A 21,280-nucleotide genomic window follows, 5' to 3' on the forward strand; every position below is an offset into this window, starting at 1 on the left:
TAACTGTCCAGCTGCTTTGCTCCTTTTTGGATGTAGCACCATATTAAAACAGTTTTGTGCTAACCCTGCTGGACACTCTGCCTTATAGTCACATTCTTTTCAATAAGTTGACAGCGTGTATGTAGAAAGTAGATCGTGTTTTCAGCTAATGACAGAATTGCTATGGAAGTGAAGATGTAAATGGGGAATAAATAAGATCTGATCATCATCATCAGCAATCACCAATAACTGAAGGGTGATGTCAACATGTAGAAAAAACATTATGTCATCACAAATAGAACACATTAAGTTATAGTGCACAGTGTGCACTGCACACCCATGATAACAATAATAGCCTAAATTTTATTAAAGATGCACTCCCATCAAAATTTTTATTCTCTTAAGGCCTGTTTCACACATCAGTTTTTTGGCGTCAGTCAAAATCCACCAATTTCTGAAAAAAAGGATCCGCCAAAAATGGGGTGGATCCGTTTTTTTCCCCCATAGACTTACATTAGTGGCGGATCTTGACTGACGGTCGTCCGTCACACCCATTTTTTGACTGATCTGCCAATATTTTAGCGTCTCCCAGGTGGATGAGACGGACTCTGCAACGTTTTTTTTGTTGACGGTCCGCTAAGCCTTTTCTCCGGGAACATTTTTAACCCTGAATGTCATTCCGGGATCGTGAAAAATTCCCTCTCTCTCTCTCTCCAACGGTCCGGTGGCACACGTTGATGTGAGAACGGAGACGGATCCGTTTTCTGCCATTTTTGCGGATTGCAACTGACATCAAAAATGTATGTGTGAAACAGGCCTTACATATTGCAGTTATCCTGATATAAAGCACTTACAGTTGCTCATTTTGCCCTTTTACTCAGTTAATTATTTTCTTTTCCGTTAGGTCTATGACATCACATGATTAAAAACTGACTACCTGAATCCTTCTCAACTCTCTGTAGAAACAGGAGGTCAATTTACCTTGCCTGAGTAGCAAGTCACTGCTAAGGTCCTTGACAGGGACCAGGAGCAGAGAAGTCTGGTCAGGAATTGAAGAGGGGAAAGATAAATGCAGAGATAAGAAACTTCCTGTTCCTGCACAGGGAAGAGAAAACAGATGAAATAACTGGGTAGAAAGTAAAATTGAACTATTGTAAGTACATAGTGCTATATAATATGATGAATGCAGTATGTTAATGTGATGCTTACTCACTTCTCATGGACAAGCTGTGAGTTGGGATATTCAAAGAGTTCGAGATCAAAAGCCAGGAGGGTACCTCATAGGCAGAGAGAATAGACAAAAGCATAGTCAGGTAACTGTCCAAGGTCAAAATGCCAGGAAGATAAAGCATCAGAACAAAGAGGTTAAACAGACAGCTTGTCATAACGAGGTCCAAGGTCAGGCAATGAAAAATCAACAAGGAGAACACAAGGCACAGAGAGACAAACCACTCATAGTTAAATGTACTGTATATCTGGCAGAGGCCTAGGACTAACAGCCCAGCTATGTAGCAGAGTAATCACCTGGCAAAATAAACACCTGTAGACAGCCAGCACCTCCTAGTCTCAGATTGGATGACTGAGCTGTCAATAAAATCAGCAACAGCTTAGCACACCCCTGCAGCAGACTGGACAATGAGCTGTGTCATTTAAAGTACTGCCAGCTGCAACACAACTCTGTAACAGATTTGACAGCAGATCTTTCAGTAACTGCATCCCAGACACACTGAGGGATGGTATTGTTAAGAGAAGAAAAACTAATAATAATTAAAAATTATGCTCAAAATACTGGGGATGATAAAATACATTAAGTGGAAATGTTACTATCCAAACTTGGCCTATAAACTTTATTAATAAGTACTCAAGTAAAACCATGAATAATGCAATAGCTGAAAGAGACAAAATATATTTATAAAAAGCATTAGTAAAAAACACAAAAAAGCATGTAATTGTACCAACCCTAGGGCATGTAGATAAACCATAGCCAGCAGTTATGGATTATCACTTAATATTGGCACCATATAAAGGTTGAAATATTAGCTGTATTATTGACAATACTGTCATTTGCTGTGTACTACTGCGGTATATTCTGCGCTTTTGTTATTTCACATTGTGTGTCACATGTATCTATTGCTCCCATATTCCAGGCTATATTGGAGCCAGTTCCAGCAGGGAGGTCACCTTTATTTTATGTTGACCTTATATTTTAATGTATAATAGAAGGAGAGTAACTGCCACTTTAACCATATTTTTCTGAAAATACTATTAGATAGAAAACATTCATCAAATTGCTTTTCCTTTCTTCATTGGCAAGGGTAAGCAAAATATAACTTTTTAAAGGTTCCAAAGTACATGTATGTCTTCTCTTTTGTAATTGGTTTAATCCAATGTACCACTAAATTTACTTTTATCACAGGAAATATTAAATTAAAAGGGTTGTCAAAATGACTCTGATCTATGAAGCTTCAAACCGATAAGCTCTGTTGCGGCCAGTGGCCTCCGCACAGGAAATGTAGTTGCAACATTTAATAAACATGTGGAACAAGTTTACATTTGCAAAACCTACTCTGTATTAGTAGCTCCTTGGTCCTAGGTAATAAATAAGTGGTCAAATTTTGTATTTGCATTTTGAGACAACCTCACTAAACAAAGACCAACTTACAGTCTCACGACCCAGATCAAGCAAGGGGATAAAGGGAATCTGTCCGCAGGTCTTTGCTATGTAATCTGAGCACAGCTTGAGGTAGTGGTTAAAGCACTAAATTCAACTATGTGTTATTTATCAAGAAGTCCAAGAAGTATCATTTCTCCTTGCGGAGAATGACATGCTAAGCATGTCGAGGTGAGGAGACTTAAAGCCGCAATGCTCCTCTGGGAAATATGCTAATTATGCAAATTGTCTCTTCAGAGAGGAAGAGGACTAGAACTCTAGTGCCACCTATTGGAGGTAGCAATCCTAAAAGTCAATGTTGACCCTTTAAACGAGCCTAGTTACATGACTTAGGATAAAAGCCAAGCCAGAATCTCCATTTGCAGACACTGTGTTTCGGGGTACTGCCCCTCATCAGTGCAAAGTGGGAGAAGATCTGGTTTGGCTGTGAGAGAGGCGTCTGACCGATATCCAAGAAGTATCATTTCTCCTTGCGGAGAATGACATGCTAAGCATGTCGAGGTGAGGAGACTTAAAGCCGCAATGCTCCTCTGGGAAATATGCTAATTATGCAAATTGTCTCTTCAGAGAGGAAGAGGACTAGAACTCTAGTGCCACCTATTGGAGGTAGCAATCCTAAAAGTCAATGTTGACCCTTTAAACGAGCCTAGTTACATGACTTAGGATAAAAGCCAAGCCAGAATCTCCATTTGCAGACACTGTGTTTCGGGGTACTGCCCCTCATCAGTGCAAAGTGGGAGAAGATCTGGTTTGGCTGTGAGAGAGGCGTCTGACCGATATCCAAGAAGTATAATTTCTCCTTGCGGAGAATGACATGCTAAGCATGTCGAGGTGAGGAGACTTAAAGCCGCAATGCTCCTCTGGGAAATATGCTAATTATGCAAATTGTCTCTTCAGAGAGAAAGAGGACTAGAACTCTAGTGCCACCTATTGGATGTAGCAATCCTAAAAGTCAATGTTGACCCTTTAACGAGCCTAGTTATATGACTTAGGATAAAAGCCAAGTCAGAATCTCCATTTGCAGACACTGTGTTTCGGGGTACTGCCCCTCATCAGTGGGGCAGAAGTGTAAAGAAGAAGAAGTGTGCTGCTTACAAACAGTTAAGGCTTTATTACTAGGACATTACCACTACCCAGACTGATGTGCATGGGATTTCTAATCCATCTCCACCCCCTCCTGTAATAAATATCTCACTGTCCATAGCCTCTGGACATAGAGAGCCTGGTGTGGGCGGGGTTAGCTTTATCTGCTCTGCTGAATTCTACCTCTAAAAGCTTTGTGTCACAACTACTGTACCCAGTAAACTAATAAATTGTTAGTCAGGGTCTCTTTGCCTACATCATGCTGGCTGCTTTAAGAAAAAGTAGCAAAACCTGATGACAGATTCCCTTTAAATCAATATATTGTAAGTGACACTGAATATTTTCCTGCAAAACTGTACGTCTATCTTCTCACATAGGAGTTATTTAAGCTATTTCCATAAATAGTACATATGTTGTATTGGCATAATTTGCAAAGTAATGAATCATGATGTTATTTTTTATTCAATATGGCTTCAATAGCCGGGCAAAAAAGCTGCTCGCAGCAATTTTCTGGCTGGTGCACAAAAGGCATATGGCGTCACAACTAAGTATCAAATGTAAACGTGCTCCAATAGGAAACCATGATATCAGCATAGGCATCATTTTGGAGAAAATATGTAAGAGTCCCTAGCAAAGTATGAAATCAGACACTTTTATTTCTGTTTTTGGGTTGTAAACACAGGAAAAGAAAAAAAGATAAATTGTTTGATACCTAGATTGTAGAGGTTAGTACAACAAAAAAGTGGATAGACGGAGTTGGCTTCCAAATATGTTCTATAGCTACAATAACAGCCCGGCTTGGATTACCACCAATCATTTTCTCCATTGATTGCTTTGTATGTGTTGGTCTTGCCACTTATGTCATGAGCCAAAAAACATTCTAATCAGCCAGATTGTTTGTGCTTGCTCTTTGGAACAAGGTGGATAATTGTATGCATTATAAATCCTAAATATGCCATGATTTCTCCTTAGAGATAATGAGAAATAATCACGTGCAGAGCAATTTTCTGATTCTGTACCTGTTTTGCTGCATTTATACAAAATAACCTAATTTTCGCACAATGAATGAAATGTTCCTGTGATTGAAATCCAGCGTATACAAAAGATGAGCATTTCTTATAAAGATCCATACATGATGTACCTCCCTTGCACTTTGTGTTATATTTTATTAATAAATGTATTAAAGCTGCTCCAACAATGGTTTTATTCCAAAACTTACTTCTCTTACCTTGACTCTGAACTCTCGGAGAAGGTGTCTCACCTCCTGCTTTTGATTGTTGTGACCTTTTGTATTCCTGACATGATTACAGATCCATTTGTTTTTATAAGTTTATAGGAGGATTTCATAAACTGTTGACAAAATTACAAGAAAACACTGCCCTCTTGTGATTACAAGGGATAAAATGGACTTTGTTGTGTAGTGTAATGTATGATAGTATGATCGCCTTTATCTTAGTTTGCAGGTCAGGCATCATAGATGTATAAAACGATGAGATCTAAAAGATTATTGATACGCGTAATTATAATAAAAGACTTTTATTTTAGTAAATCTTACAAACCCACTGAATTATGTCTAAGATGAACAATAAATAGATACAACTTCTTCGCATAATAGCAATGAAACATCTAACAAGCTGTAATAAATAGCAATATAAACGCTGATTATATAAAGTCCTATTTCTTATGCTTTCTCTCATCCAGTTGCGGTGGGAGCAAAAGACGGAAATACAATTTCACAAACATAAATTGCAAATTCGAACAAGGTGAACAACAGAATAAATAAATGTAGTCATCCGTATTTTGGTTTTGCTGCAGTTTTTCTGACGCTGAGAATGCTTGCTCATTGTTCCTGCAGAACAGTCATCAATGTAAGTGGTTTCTCATTGGGAGGAATTAAATGAAGTGCCTCATCATTATGAGAATTGCTTGTTTGTTCTATGATACTGCAATTAATCATGGGAGTTTGTTTACCAGGAGGAAAAAAGATAAATGACAGCTTTTGTCTACAATATCTGAAAGCAAAATAGTGCATGGAAATGTCTGTGTTTCTGGTCATAGCCAAGCAAAAATAGCCAGTCATGAATAAAATAGTTCTAATCTCTCATTTGACAGTCATACAGTGATACTTTACATGTTTATATTCTTTACTAGATAAAGACTTTGATTCTATCTAGATCGTATTATATAAATGGAATTCAAGGGAATACATACAGGGGAGTAGAATTAAAAGTTGTAACCGTCCCATGGACGTGTGAGTGCATGAAGAACGGCCATCGCTGGTGTTACTATTTGTTAGAGATGAGCGGAGTATCAAGTTTGAGTGGGAGTAAAACGTGCTCATCTTTTTGCATTGACACGTGGGTCTCCCCAAAGTACCCTGCAGCCATCACAGATCACTGGTTTCCAATGGAACACAGTTTGGACAGTAAAATCATTTTTCATCTCCAGATTCAATGAATACATCTCTCACTTCTGTAATGCGATCATAATCAGTGGGGTCATTTCTCTTACTCTCGTTCTTGACTAGAGTACAGGCTCTTATAGTTACTGTTGCTAACGCTCTCTCTTGTGTAGAGTGTAAGCTCTTATGGTTAGCAGAGTCCTATCTCTGCCTCTTGCATGTAAAGTGTAAGATTTCATGGTCAGTGGGGTTCTCTCTCATTTTCCTCTCCCACACGTGTATTTTCCGAGCAATTATAAACTTTCCAAAATTCTCCACAGATCAAATATTTTTGAAAATTTAGTGAACTCAAAAAAAAGGAATTTCCAAATATCTGCTCATCTTTGCTCTTCACTTGTGCTTCCATGCCCATATGTGCTTTTAATCAAGAAAGCCTTTTATATTCGGTGTGTGCCTTCACTTTTTCCTCTCCAGTTTTGCATAATTTTTATTATTTGCTGAAAGAGCACCACATCATATGTTGTGCCTTTCCATCTTTGTCCACCTGATACTACCAGTGTGTTTATAATTAGTGGTTTACAATACTGTCAAAACTTTATCATTTTGTTTTATAATACACTTATGATCAAGTTACCTATTATTACATGGAAAACACTTAGCGCATGAAATATAGAGCCAGCTGACTTGATATTTGGCTATTCAAAGGGAATCTGTCACCACATTTGACCTATCTAAACTATTAATGTGGGTATAAAGATTTTACACAGCTGAAAAAAGTCCTGTCTGTTTGTCTCATTTCAGATGTCTTGTTGAGAAATCATTCTTTATCACTTTATATACATGACCTCTTCCAGCTTATCGGGAGGCCATTGCCTCTTCATCCAAAGCTTATTTTACATGAAAGAGGAGTTACCAGTGTGAGAAAAGTAATGAACACAGAAAAGGAGAAATTAAATTTGTTTTCTTGTCTGTCTGTGAAATGGAAGCTAAAGCTCAGTGGAACCTGAAGATTTGTCCATTGTAATCACACATGGCTCTACAATGAGATAAGTAGAGTAGAGCGATTACATTACACATCACACTGATAACTTCCCCTTCTTGTAAAATAAGCTCTGGAGGCAGAGTCATCTTCCAGGCAGCATTCTTCCCTGAATCTGGAAGAGGTAATTTACATAAAGTGATAAAAGATGATGTTTCAGCAACAATATATCTGATATGAGGCATGCATGTATAGAATGTGAGGAATAGAACTAAGCAACAGCACGTGTGAAAAAGACTTGGGTATACTAATAGATCACAGACTAAAAAGGCTAAGAGGAGACTTAATAGTCTACAAATATCTGAAGGGTTGTCAAAGTGTAGAGGGATCTCATTCTCATTTTCACATGGAAACTCGAGAAGCAATTGAATGAAACTGAAAGGGAGAAGATACTAGAAAAAAATGTTTTGACAGTGAGGATGATCAATGAGTGGAACAGACTACTATGAGAGGTGGAGAGTTCCCCATCAATGGAAGTCTTCAATCAGAGGCTGAACAGACATCACTCTGAGATGGTTTAGTGAATCCTCTATTGAGTAGGGGGTTGGACACAATGACAATTGAGGTCTCTTCCAACTCTAGCATTCTATGATTCTGCTCAGCTGTCTATAACGTGTATGCCCATATTAATAGATAGGTCAAATGTAGTGATATATTCTCTTTAAGACCAATGCAAAAGAAATATGTAACCAATCTAAGTTTCCTAAGGTCATTCATTCTTGCAAAGCTGCTTTTATAACTGAATGCTTACTTGAAAAAAGAAACAATATCTCAAAAATATTCAAATGTTATGTAAAATACAATTACAAGTGTATTAATTACATAACACAAGGAGATAAAATCTCAAGTATGACACATGCTATGAGAACAATAATATACTGTGTATCTTCAGGTTAAGAGCTAAAACTAATGAAAGGTACAATATATACATAAAGATGAGTTTTATTGAACACAATGGATCATACTGCTTTATGTACAATGGCTGTTAATTGACACAATTCGGTGTTATTAGTTAAACAGTGTGAGGTCTGATGTGTTATACTAAAACAATGATCATTTGCAATTTAGTGTCTCACATATCATTATAATCTTCAATTATAGTATCTACACTCTATTTCACTGTAGTTCTTCCTATGCCAAAAAATGAACTAAATCACAATGGTAATATCTCTTCCATAATAAATACTCTTAGAATGAAATATAATGCACAAAAGTAAAAAATTCAAACAAGTATACTACCCAGCAACACAGTTCCAAACGTGTTATGCACATTCAGTGCAAAAAAACTCGACACCTACTTGGCTTATTACAGGTTGGTCAGAAGATACGCATTAGGTGGATACAAGATATTAACCCCTAAGTGACGGAGCTAAATTTTTTAAATCTGACCAGTGTCACTTTATGTTTTAATAACTCTGGAACGCTGCAACAAATCCCAGTGATTTTGAGAGGGTTTTTTCGTGACACATTGTTCTTTATGATAATGGTAAATTTAGGTCAATACATTTTGTTTTTATTTATAAAAAATATCAGAAATTTGAGAAAAATGTTAAAAAATAAGCAATTTTCAGATTTTGAATGCTTATCCCTTTAATCCAGATTGTCATACCACACAAAAACATTCATAAATAACATTTTCCGCATGTCTGCTTTACATCAGCACCATTTGTAAAATGTTCTTTTATTTTGTTAGCATTTTAGGGGGTTTAAAAATGTAGCAGTAATTTTTCATTTTATCAAGGAAATGTATGAAATTTATCTTTTTTTGGGACCTATCCAGGTTTGAAGTGACTTTGGGGTCCTATATATTGGAAAACCCCCCAAAGTGACACCATTTTAAAAACAGCACCCCCTGCCATATTGAAAACTGCAGTCAGGTAGTTTATTAACCCTTCAGGTTATTTTCAGGGATTAATGCAAAGTGGCATGACAGAAATGAAAAAGTGTATTTTTACCACCTAAATGTCGCTGAACAGGTCATAACAGCCGTCAGACTCTAAAGCTGCTATTTTGTCCTGAATTGCTGTGGCAAACATCAGGACCGCACAATCATGATCTTAGGGTGCGGATGGGGATAAAGAGGAAGCCCCCACACTCTGTTAACCATTTATATGATGTTGTCACTATTGACAGCAGCATCTAAGGGGTTAAAAAGATTTGGACAGTGCAAACACTTATCTTGGCTGATGCAGCAAGTTGTCAGCTATAGTGTACAGCCAAGAGCTGCTGGATTGTCATCTGCATGGGGATGCTATTCTCTTATATCTCACGTCAGTTAAAAGACGTATTGGCGGTCACTAAGGGGTTAAATATAGACAGAAACATCAAACTGCACCTGCGAGTCTGCAATTGATGTGCATCCAGCATTTTATCTCTCAATCCCCCAAAACTTGGGTTAACATGACCACTAAGAAAAAAATAGCTTAGACTGTTACCTTAAAATTTGTGGACCAATGGCAGTGGACAACTGATGCAAGTTATTGGAGAAGTTGGACTATTTGGATTGATCCTACTGTAAAGTACCTGAGGTCCTATGATGCCACCAACTTTAGGTGCCACACATCCATGGTCAGATTATACTGCTCTCTCCTAAGTAGCTTAAGGCTGAGTACACACGTTGCGTGGCGGTTTTAACCGTGTGATTTTGCCACGAATACGCGAAAAATAAGCATCCCATGCATTCCTATGGGATTCCGCAATGCAGTGCTAATGCTGCGGTTTTTACTGTGGCGGAATCGCTTCGCGGTAAAAAACGCAGCATGCTCATTAATTTCACAGAATCGCGGCGATCCCGCACCTATAGGAATGCATTGTTCTGCTTACTTTCCGCATGTGGCTGTGCACACCATGCGAAAAGTAAGCAGAATATTTGCGGATGGTACCCACGGTCCGGAGGAGAGGAGACTGTCCTCCGGGCTTTGGGTACCATATCCCTGTAAAAAATAGAATTTAAAAGAAAAAATATTGTTATTCTCACCTTCCGACGTCCCGCGCAGCCTTCCCGCCTGTCTCCATGCTCCCGGTCCCAGTAAGCGATGATGTCCGTTCTCGCGGGATCGCGAAATTCGCGCGACATCATCGCGAATGACCGCGAGAACAGACATCACGGTAATTGTCGCAAAGGATTACTGGGACCGGGAGCGTGGAGAGAGGCGGGAAGGCTCCGCGGGACGTCGGAAGGTGAGAATAACAATATATATATTTTTTTTATTATTTTTTACATTCTATCTTTTACTATTGAGGCCGCATAGGTGGCCTCAATAGTAAAAAGTTGGTCACACTCGTCAAACACTATGTTTGATGAGTGTCACCAACCTGTCAATCAGTTCTCCAAGCGATGCTCCAGATCGCTTGGAAAACGCTAGCAATTCTGCAAGCTAATTACGTTTGCAAAATGCTAGTTTTTCGGCAGGAAAATCGTGGGAATTTAAATTGCGATTTTCCCGCGGAATGGAATTCCGGAATTCTCGCGGTAATTTCCGCGAGAGTTCCGCTACGTGTGAACCAAGCCTAAAGGGAACTTGTAAATTGAACAAACAGGTCTGCAAAAGGAATGAAGAACTGAGCTGAATAATATACAGGATTTCTGGAAAAGATTCAATATAACTTTCATTGACATCCCTGCTGCTTACTCACATGAGTCCAGTGATTGACAGCAATTTCTACATGCTCAGTCATACATGGATGAATGTAAGCCACATAATAGCACCTCTCACTGGAATCATATACATATGAACAGATTTCAATTAATTAAATATAAATATTACCAAAACTTTACCCAAAGAAACGCACATCAATCGGATCAGCTTTTCCTGCAATGCAATATTCTGGCTGCAGATGAGATTTAGATGCCATTTCAACATGACAGGTTCCATTTAAAACAATCCTTCTATTACTTCATTAAGCATAAAGAATACAAGATTTCAGATCTTATGTCATCCAATTCTATTACATTTTACAATCTGGCACTGAAAAACCAGGAGTTCAAAGTAATAATCCTGAAGCAAGCCATAGATGTAATGGCTAGCTTTAATAATGTAGGCATCAGCACTAATCATTAATTATAATTATGTTTTCTATGATTGTGCAAATAAATATAAGTGTCAAATATGAGATTAACACTTTCCCCTTATGGAAAATTATTCTAATTACTGGAAGATTATTTACATGTTCAGCCTTGTACAAATGTCAAAGTTCATCTTCTCGTATTAATTATTCAATAAAAACAGCCATTCAGAACAATATTCTTCAATGTCAGTAAAATAGCAGAAAAAGGTATGCTCAACACAAAATGAAACAAAAAGCTCAAAAAACTAAATATTCACATTACTTTCATTAATGTGCATGTGCATTTATCGTTGGTCCAGCTTTCATTATTTTGAAGCAACTTGCAATTAGCTTTTCAAACAAAACTAAAAGTATATTTGTCATATCGCTTGTTGCTTCAAAACATATTAAATGTTCATTCTAAGACACTGAAGGCATTTTATCTGTCGAAGACCAGATACAGCAACTACTAACTTAACAGCTGCAGTATGAATTGGCTATAGAGCAGTACACCAAAGCTACAGTATATGCATACTATAGTACTTAATAAAAAAAAAATTAGTGATGATCGCGATTTCACAAGAACTCAAACAATTAGAGATTCAATTTGAGGTTCAAAAAAATTGCCCGTCGCCATTTCCCACACTGCTGAAGCATCAGTGAGCAGACTAAGGGGCTAAGGTCATTTTGCTTGGCATTTTAAGGATTTTCATACCCTGTACAGTGATGGTCAGTACCTGTCCATCAGATATCAGTGAATACCAGTGAACTGCAGTTCTCTAGAGTCACTAACTCTCTAGTTTATGTAGTTTTATGTACAAACACCAAAGCTATATGCATGCTATAGTACCTAATAAAAAAAGTTTGTGTTGCTCGCAGTTTCACGAGAACTCGAACATTTAGAGTTTCAATTCGAGGTTCACAAAAAAATTGCCCGTCGCCATTTCCTACACTGCTGAAGCATCAGTGAGCAGGCTAAGGGGCTAAGGTCATTTTGCTTGGCATTTTATGGATTCTCATACCCTGTACAGTGATGGTCAGTACCTGGCCATCAGATATCAGTGGATACCAGTGAACTGCAGTTCTCTAGAGTCACTATCTCGCTAGTTTCTGTAGTTTGATGTACAATAAAAAATTATATTGTGGTAGTGTGTAAGTTCTCATGGTCAATGAGGTCCTCTTCTCTATTTTCTGTAATATATAAGCTCTTACCTTCAGTGGAGTCATCTCTCTCCCTCGGGCCTGTAAATTGTAAGCTCTTATGGTCAACAGAGTCTTCTCTATCTCACCTCTAAAACGTGAGCTCTTTTAGTAATTGGTGTCCTCATCTGTAGAAAGATTTTATGGTCATTTGGGGTCCTCTTTCTCCTCTGTAGTTTGTAAACTTTCATTGTCAGCAGGGTTCTTGTTCTCGCTCTCCACATTGATGTTTAAAGAAATTATGAGCTTTCCAATTTTGAGATTTGTGCAAATTTAAATGTGCAAATAAAATTTTTTGGTAACATTAGGTGAAGTTGTCAATTTGAATTTCAAAAGGTCCATTCATCTCTAATCTCTACCTTCCTCTGGCTCCTGAAAGCGTTTCTCAGGTTCCTCAATCCAAGATGCAAAAGTAGCAGGGGCAAAGGTTCCCTGAGGTAGTTCAAGTGTACAGCAAGAACCAGTGCTTATTAATAATAATTTTTTTATTTCTACAGCGCCAACATATTCGGCAGCAGTTTACAAGTCAGAGGGGACATGTATAGACAAAAACATAATATTCAACACATAATTCAACAGATGCCATGAGGAGTGAGGGTCCCGCTTGCAAGCTTACAGTCTAAGAGGAAATAGGTGAACCATAAAAGTTAAATGGTAAAAAGTGCTTGTATTGTATGATCCAGCCATCAATATAATAATTAGATAATTCACATAACGCTGCATGAACTGGTGACCAGCCAGTATATGAACAGTACAGATACAGGGTGCTAATAAGTGCATAGAAAGTGTGTAAACAGATGATACAAGGGACCAGATTCAGAAGTAAATTTTAGAAGGGCAAATTGGAAAGGGTTAGTTAACTGTGTTGAGTGCTTAGTTTCAACAGTCAGTTTGTTCTCATAGACTGCCTTCAAGGTTTTCACATCATGACTACATGACATTATGCCCATGCTTAGGAAATATCCAACACATTGTTTTAGTTGTTGGATACTACAGGGTGCATCAGCATTTTTGCTCTATATTCAATGTCTTTGAACCTTACCACTAACCTATCCCCAAAGAACAAAAATATAACATGTTTTTATACATACTACAACTGTTATATACTTTTTTCATTTGTAATGATAAGTGTATTAATGTAAATTTTATTCTTTTTTTTTAGATGATGAAAAATATGACTTTTGATGATCAAAGCATTCCGGATGCACAACATTTTGATTCTACAGCCTACTGCTTATGCTAACCTGATTTAACTTGCCTAAAAGACTTTACTATAAATGCAGTGCAATGGTCACATAAACCTTTGTAGAGGAGTGGAAACTCACTTCATTATCCTGATCACATCATCGCTTTAGTATGAAATAAAGAGACATTGGAAATTTGCAACTCAATATACAAAGCAAAACATGACTCATATTGTAAAGCTGAGAAGGAGCTTCCGAACACTTGTAATTCTCTTAGCCACCTTTTGCCTTGTAAGTATAGTAATTTCTGCTTACTATTTGTATTCTGGTCACAAGCAGGCAATAGTACTTATTGAAACACCAACTCAGTCTGGTTGTGAAGACATGAACATGTTGCCATATCGAACTATAGACATGAAATTAACAAGGCCAGTCGATACTTCCAAGACAGATCTCACAATATTACTCTTTGTAGAAAGTCAGTACTCACAGCTTGGACAGGATATAGTAGCAATATTGGAATCTAGTAGATTTCAGTATGACATTGTAATTGCACCTGGAAAAGGAGATATTCCTCCCCTTACAAAGGATGGCAGAGGCAAATATGCAATTATAATTTATGAAAATGTTTTGAAGTATGCAGCAATGGATGCATGGAATCGGGAACTGTTAGAAAAGTACTGTGTTGAGTATAGTGTGAGCATCATTGCTTTCCATAAAGCTACAGAGAACAGCTTTCCAAATTCCAAACTGAAAGGCTTTCCTTTACTTCTCTACAACAATGTAGCTCTAAAAGACTGTTTTGTAAACTCAAATTCCCCACTGCTGCACATAACAAGAGCTTCAACCATTGAAAAAGGTAATTTGCCAGGAGAAGACTGGACCGTTTTCCAATACAACCATTCGACTTATCAACCAGTGATTTTATCTGAGCTTCAAGCACCAGAGCAGCATGAATACTCTTTATCCAGATCTTCCCATCAAGCCACTGTCATCCAGGATTTAGGACTTCACGATGGAATTCAACGAGTCTTGTTTGGCAACAACTTGAATTTTTGGTTGCACAAGTTAATTTTTATAGATGCTATATCTTTTCTATCTGGGAAGAAGCTTAGTTTATTCTTGGACAGATATATTCTTGTTGACATTGATGATATATTTGTTGGAAAAGAAGGAACTAGGATGAATATAAATGATGTTAAGGTAAGGTCATTTAACCTTGAAGATATATGTACATAATGATGAAAAATGTCCTAATTTTGCTCACTATATGGTACATAAAATCTTTGAAAAACAAAATGATAGATGAAATGTGTTTTATGCAAATAATTTTAAATTATTTGTCAGAATTTAAGGTAATTAATGCAATATATTTATATTTTGTTCTTTATGTTCACCTTGTAAAAATTAGGTCTAATTATTATTATGTAGCAATGGTTAAGCTTTTTTTGCTAAATAAATTACTTAAATGAAACAAGAGGGGATTATATGGAGACAACTGGGAAGCGCAAGCTTCTAAGTGTAGTAGTTAGTTTCCAAAGGTATATAATCAGTGTGAATACACTCACCTATTTGGTGTCTTGAGATACTGCAAAGATCTGGGAACTAGTGAGAGCACTGGACAGTGCTTTCATAGGTTATAACACTTGGTGAATGTTTTTCCCAGCAATATGTGCTCCTGGAGGATGATGATGGAACTTGATATTTAGATTCAAGGATGATTTTTATTTTTAATTCAAACTAGAATGCAACTGGTTTCGACTGCTAAGAGTCTTCCTCAGGTATAATGTCAAGCATATAATGTTCTCATAAAAAGGACAATTAAAAAGTATATATATAAAAATATTTCAAACAATTTTTTCACACTGACATTTTTTTTCCCTTTTCTGAAGACACTATGAATATAATAAAACTATATGTAAAATTTCTTTAAAATGTTATTAAACATGCTGAAGTGTGATTTGATACAAAAATATAAAATCCTACAAACATGTACATTATAGCAAAATTTAAAACTCTTCCTATTTTTTTTCCATGTTATGACTGTTTCCAAAAACCAAATAGAATATTTCGATATTTCATTCATACGTGTGTAAAACTCATATTCAATTTCATACCTGTTGATTTATGTAATATTAATATCATATACCCTCTATAACATCATTTAACCCCTTCATGACCCAGCCTATTTTGACCTTAATGTCCTGGCCATTTTTTGCAATTCTGACCAGTGTCCCTTTATGAGGTAATAACTCTGGAATGCTTCAACGCATCCTAGCGATTCTGAGATTGTTTTTTCTTGACACATTGGGCTTCATGTTAGTGGTAAATGTAGGTCGATAATTTTTGCATTTATTTGTGAAAAAATCAGAAATTTGGCGAAAATTTTGAAAATTTCGCAATTTTCAAATTTTGAATTTTTATTCTGTTAAACTAGAGAGTTATGTGACACAAAATAGTTACTAAATAAAATTTCCCACATGTCTACTTTACATCAGCACAATTTTGGAAACAATTTTTTTTTGTTAGGAAGTAATAAGGGTTAAAAGTTGACCAGCGATTTCTCATTTTTACAGCAAAATTTACAAAACCATTTATTTTAGGGACCACATCACATTTGAAGTCACTTTGAGGGGTCTATATGGCAGAAAATACCCAAAAGTGACACCATTCTAAAAACTGAACCCCTCAAGCTACTCAAAACTACATTCTAGAAGATTATTAACCCTTCAGGTGCTTCACAGGAACTAAAGCAACATGGAAGGAAAAAATGGACATTTTAATTTTTCCAACACAAATTTTCTTTTAGCATCATTTTTTACATTTTCACATGGGCAACAGGATAAAATGGATCCTAAAATTTGTTGGGAAATTTCTCCTGAGTACACTGATACCTCATATGTGGTCATAAACCACTGTTTCGGTGCACAGCAGGGCTCAGAAGGGAAGGAGCGCCATTTGACATTTGAATGAAAAATATGTTGGAATATTTAGCGCTTGCCATGTCGCATTTGGAGAGTCCAGGTGTGCCTAAACACTGGAGCTTCCACACAAGTGACCCCATTTTGGAAACTAGACCCCCCAAGGAACTTATTTAGATGCATAGTGATCACTTTGAACCCCCAGGTGCTTCACAAATTGATCCATAAAAAAAAGGACTTTTTTTTCACAAAAAATTTCTTTTAGCCTCAGTTTTTTCATTTTCACATGGGCAACAGGAAAAATGGATCCTAAAATTTGTTGGGCAATTTCTCCTGAGCACACCAATACCTTATATGTGGTCATAAACCACTGTTTGGGCGCACGGCAGGGTCTGGAAGGGAAGGAGCACCATTTGACTTTTTGAATGGAAAATTAGCTCCAATCGTTATTGGACACCATGTCTCGTTTGGAGAGCCCCTGTGTACCTAAACATTGTAGCTCCCCCACAAGTGGCACCATTTTGGAAGCTAGACCCCTTAAGGAACTTATCTAGATGTGTTGTGAGCAAAAATGATTTTTTAGCACGCTATTTTTTATTTTCACAAGGGTAACAGGAGAAATTGGACTACAAAAGTTGTCCAGTTTGTCCTGAGTACGCTGGTACCCCATATGTGGAGGGAGCTACTGTTTGGGCGCACGGCAGGGCTCAGAAGGGAAAGAGCACCATTTGACTTTTTGAAATTAAAATTAGCTCCAATCGTTAGCAGGCACCATGTCATGTTTGGAGATCACCTGTGTGCCTAAACTTTGGAGCTCCCCCACAAATGACCCCATTTTGGAAACTAGACCCCCTAAGGAACTTATCTAGATGCATAGTGAGCACTTTGAACCCCCAGGTGCTTCACAGAAGTTTATAACGCAGAGCCGTGAAAATAAAAAATATTTTTTTTCCTAAAAAAAATATTTTTTTAGTCCGCAATTTTTTGTTTTAACAAGGGTAACAGGAGAAATTGGACCACAAAAGTTGTTGTACAGTTTGTCCTGAGTACGCTGGTACCCCATATGTGGGGGGAACCACTGTTTGGGTACACGTCGGGGCTCGGAAGGGAAGTAGTGACATTTTGAAATGCTGACTTTGATGGCAAGGTCTGCGGGCGTCATGTTACAGTTGCAGAGCCCCTGTGTGCTTAAACAGTAGAAACCCCCCTCATGTGACCTCATTTTGGAAACTAGACCCCCCAAGGAACTTATCTAGATGTGTGGTAAGCACCTTAAACCCTCAAGTGCTTCACAGAAGTTTATAACGCAGAGCCGTGAAAATAAAAAATCATTTTTTTTCCTCAAAAAAATGAATTTTAGCCCTCAATTTTTTTTTCACATGGGTAACAGGATAAATTGGACCCCAAAAGTTGTTGTCCAGTTTGTCCTGAGTACACTGATACCCCATATGTGGGGGATGACCACTGTTTGGGCACACGTCAGGGCTTGGAAGTGAAGTAGTGACATTTTGAAATGCTGACTTTGATGCAATGGTCTGCGGGCATCATGTTACATTTGCAGAACCCCTGATGTACCTAAACTGTGGAAACCCCCCACAAGTGACCCCATTTTGGAAACTAGACCCCATAAGGAACTTGTCTATATGTGCGGTGAGCACCTTGAACCTCCAAGTGCTTCACAGAAGATTATAACGCAGAGCCATGAAAATAAAAAAATCATTTTTTTTCCTCAAAAAATGATTTTTTTAGCTCGCAATTTTTTATTTTCACAAGGGTAACAGGAGAAATTGGACCCCAAAGATTGTTGTCCCCCGGTGGGGGGGTCGAATCGGTGTCTCCTGCCATGTCCGATGCTACTGCAGCATCGGCCATGGCTGGATTGTAATATTTCATCAATTTTCAATGATGAAATATTACTATCGCTCTGATTGGCTGTTTCACTTTTAACAGCCAATCAGAGCGATCCTAATCACGTGGGTGCAAAGCCACCCCCCCGGGCTTAATTGCATGTTGTTCTGTATCTGCGAGTCGGGTGACATTTCAATGACCCCGGTCACCCGACCTGCAGGAACGCTATTTATAGCATGATGCCTACGGGGGCGTCATGGGTCGTTTGGGCACAACTTTTCATTGCGCCTACGTAGGCATCATGGGTCGTGAAGGGGTTAATCCATCCGGGTATAATGCACCCAGATGAAAGATCCAATATGATTCTTTCCAGTTTAGCTTTTGTATCCTGTGAAACACAGACCCTTTGTCACACAGACCCCTTTGTTACACAGACTCTTGGTCACAGAGACCCTTGGTCACACAGACCCCTGTGTCACACAGAGTCTCGGTCACACAGACCCCTGTGTCACACAGACTCTTGGTCACATAGACTCTTGGTCACACAGACCCTCGGTCACACAGACCCCTTTGTTACACAGACTCTTGGTCACACAGACCCTTGGTCACACAGACCCCTGTGTCACACAGACCCTCGGTCACACAGACCCCTGTGTCACACAGACTCTTGGTCACACAGACCCTCGGTCACACAGACTCTTCGTTACACAGACCCTTGGTCACACAGACACCTGTGTCACACAGACTCTTTTGCTCAGGTACCCGATCCATCTGTCTTCTCCTTGTCCAGTCGTCCTTTCAACTTAACTAAGTCAGGGTTGGCATACTCCCCGTACCCGGGACCTGCTAAATACACTTTTTTTTTTTAATAACAATAACATTTTAACCTTTCAAATTCACTACCACTTTTTCAAATTGGCTGTAATACGGTTTTTTTTCCAAAACATTTTTTTCTTTAGCCTTTTACCTTTTTCTTGCTAACAAAACAATACACTCCAGACAAACAAACAATAATAAAAACAAAAAAAAATTAAACAAATGAGGACAGGGGTGCTCCCCCTTCCTTTGAGTAAAACACTATCATAAGGCATCCCTGCTACACTAGGAGGATATACTTCCCATGGGGACGTGGAACAGTCCCCCTATTAGTGCAATGGTGCACTGCAGTCCTGGCAGTCCAAAACAGTAGGTACTCCGGGTCACCTCCTGGCGGCCGATGTCTCGCCATAACAGGGGGGACTCCACAGCTGTGGAGTCTCTGGGATGCCAAAAATACCTCTGGGCCTTGAGTGTCCCTGAAGCTCGAGACCCAGGAGTCCTCGTCCTTTTATGGAGGCTTGTACCCCTCGGGGTAGGCAATGACGGCTACCGCCTAGTAGCTGCGGGGGCAATATTCCTTTTAATAGGAGACCCAGTCTCCTTCTTGCAAAGCCCGGCCATGCCGGATGGATGCCACATTTAGATAAACTTTCTCTCCAGTGGCGCAATCCCGGATAAAGCCATATCATCTCTCCCGGTTTGTGTGCACCAGTCTCCCGATTGAACATGGAGACGTCATTCCAGCCTCTCCTTTTTCATGCAGAAGCCCCCAGATCTCCCACTCTCTGGCTTTTTTTGCCTCAATGACCTCCGCAATCCAGGCGGAGGGTCCGGTATAGGCCGCAGAGTCCGGTGGGCGGGTCACGGTCAAGGTCGGGGCAGAGGTGGCTGCAGGCTTCGATGTGGTATAGGCCGCAGCCAGCTTTGGCAGCGATGTCGGTGCGGCCGCAGGGGAGGCCGCAGCTGGTACCAAGACTTCCACGGGCTCTGGCAAAGCAAACTCAGGCAGAATAAATGATGAAGCAGCGGCCACACTTTCCTGTGAGTTGGACACTGCAGTTGATGGCCCGATTTCAGTAGTGGCTGGGAGCATGGTGGATACAGCGGCAGTCAGCTTGGCGGGGGCCATGCCATCATACAGAACAGTAGGCATCACAGTGTAAGGCGTCGGGCGGGGAGGCCGAGGGCCGGTGTCGGGACCCCGTGGTCTGTCCAATGCATGGAGCGGGGAGATGAGGTTGGGCTGGAGTGCTGCTGGCGGGCCCGGGGACACGCTCACCTTTACAGCCGCCGTGGCTCCCTGCAGGTTTTCCCACCGCCCCCTTTTCAGCCATTGATCTTCACCCCGCCGTCCGACAGGGCCGGCCTCCAGGCCCAACAGCTCTGCAGGGAAACTCCCTGGGCAGGTCTCCAAGTCTTTGCGCCACCGCCATTCCTGGCATCTGATACCCCGACAGCTACAGCATCTCATGACATCCGAGGTCCAGTAGCTGAATGGCGCCAAACAGCCACAGCAGGTCTCTCCACCTGGGCCACTCCCATTCTTGGGGGGTGCGGCGGTGGGCTTCTCCACCCATTTTCCAGGGTCCAGCATGAGGAAGCAGCTCTCTTCAGACGAACACCACTCCCCCCAGGGGCAGATGTAAAAAAGCCCCGGGTCATCCAGTACAATCAGCAAAGTCTGTCTCTCTTAGGATGCCAAATCACCACAGCCATTTTTTTGTTAGTCCACTTTTCTGCTCCGGTAGCACTTATTGGCAGCCAGCAATCCACAGACCAATTTAAAATTATAATCCACAGGGAAAAAAAACAATTCTTCACCCCACACAGCTTGGGGCCTTTGTTACTTGGTGGCAGGCCTGCCGCTGAAGATGTTGCATTGGCAGCAAGTATCCTGCTGACTACGCCAAGTGTAGGGTCAGGAGCCGGGCTGGGCTGAGCTGAGGCGATGATATGGTGGTTCTGCTGATGTTAGTGCAGATAGGCCACAAAGGTGTGCTGTACTCACAGGAATGGGGGGTGACCCACTTCTTGACGTCGGCAGGCACGAGACAGAGACAAGAGTAGTATTCAACAGGTTCCGCTTTT

At 39.6% G+C, this 21,280-nt stretch overlaps 1 protein-coding gene across 4 annotated transcripts in view; it reads left to right on the forward strand.

Moving 5' to 3' along the window:
• LOC141086132 (bifunctional heparan sulfate N-deacetylase/N-sulfotransferase 4-like) overlaps positions 1-21,280 on the forward strand; it is a 975,622-nt gene that overhangs the window by 111,748 nt on the left and 842,594 nt on the right. For all 4 annotated transcript variants that reach the window (XR_012231517.1, XR_012231516.1, XM_073571871.1 and 1 more), the window contains exon 2: positions 13,583-14,807. Coding sequence is in view for 2 of the 4 variants with exons in the window: in XM_073571871.1 (XP_073427972.1) it covers positions 13,827-14,807 (981 nt within the window). In the remaining 2 variants the exon portion in view is untranslated. The remainder of the gene's footprint in view (positions 1-13,582; positions 14,808-21,280) is intronic.

This window comes from Dendrobates tinctorius, unplaced genomic scaffold, assembly GCF_039654945.1.
Source record: "Dendrobates tinctorius isolate UK_male_01 unplaced genomic scaffold, ASM3965494v1 ptg000030l, whole genome shotgun sequence".
In the NCBI taxonomy this organism is placed as follows: Eukaryota; Metazoa; Chordata; class Amphibia; order Anura; family Dendrobatidae; genus Dendrobates; species Dendrobates tinctorius.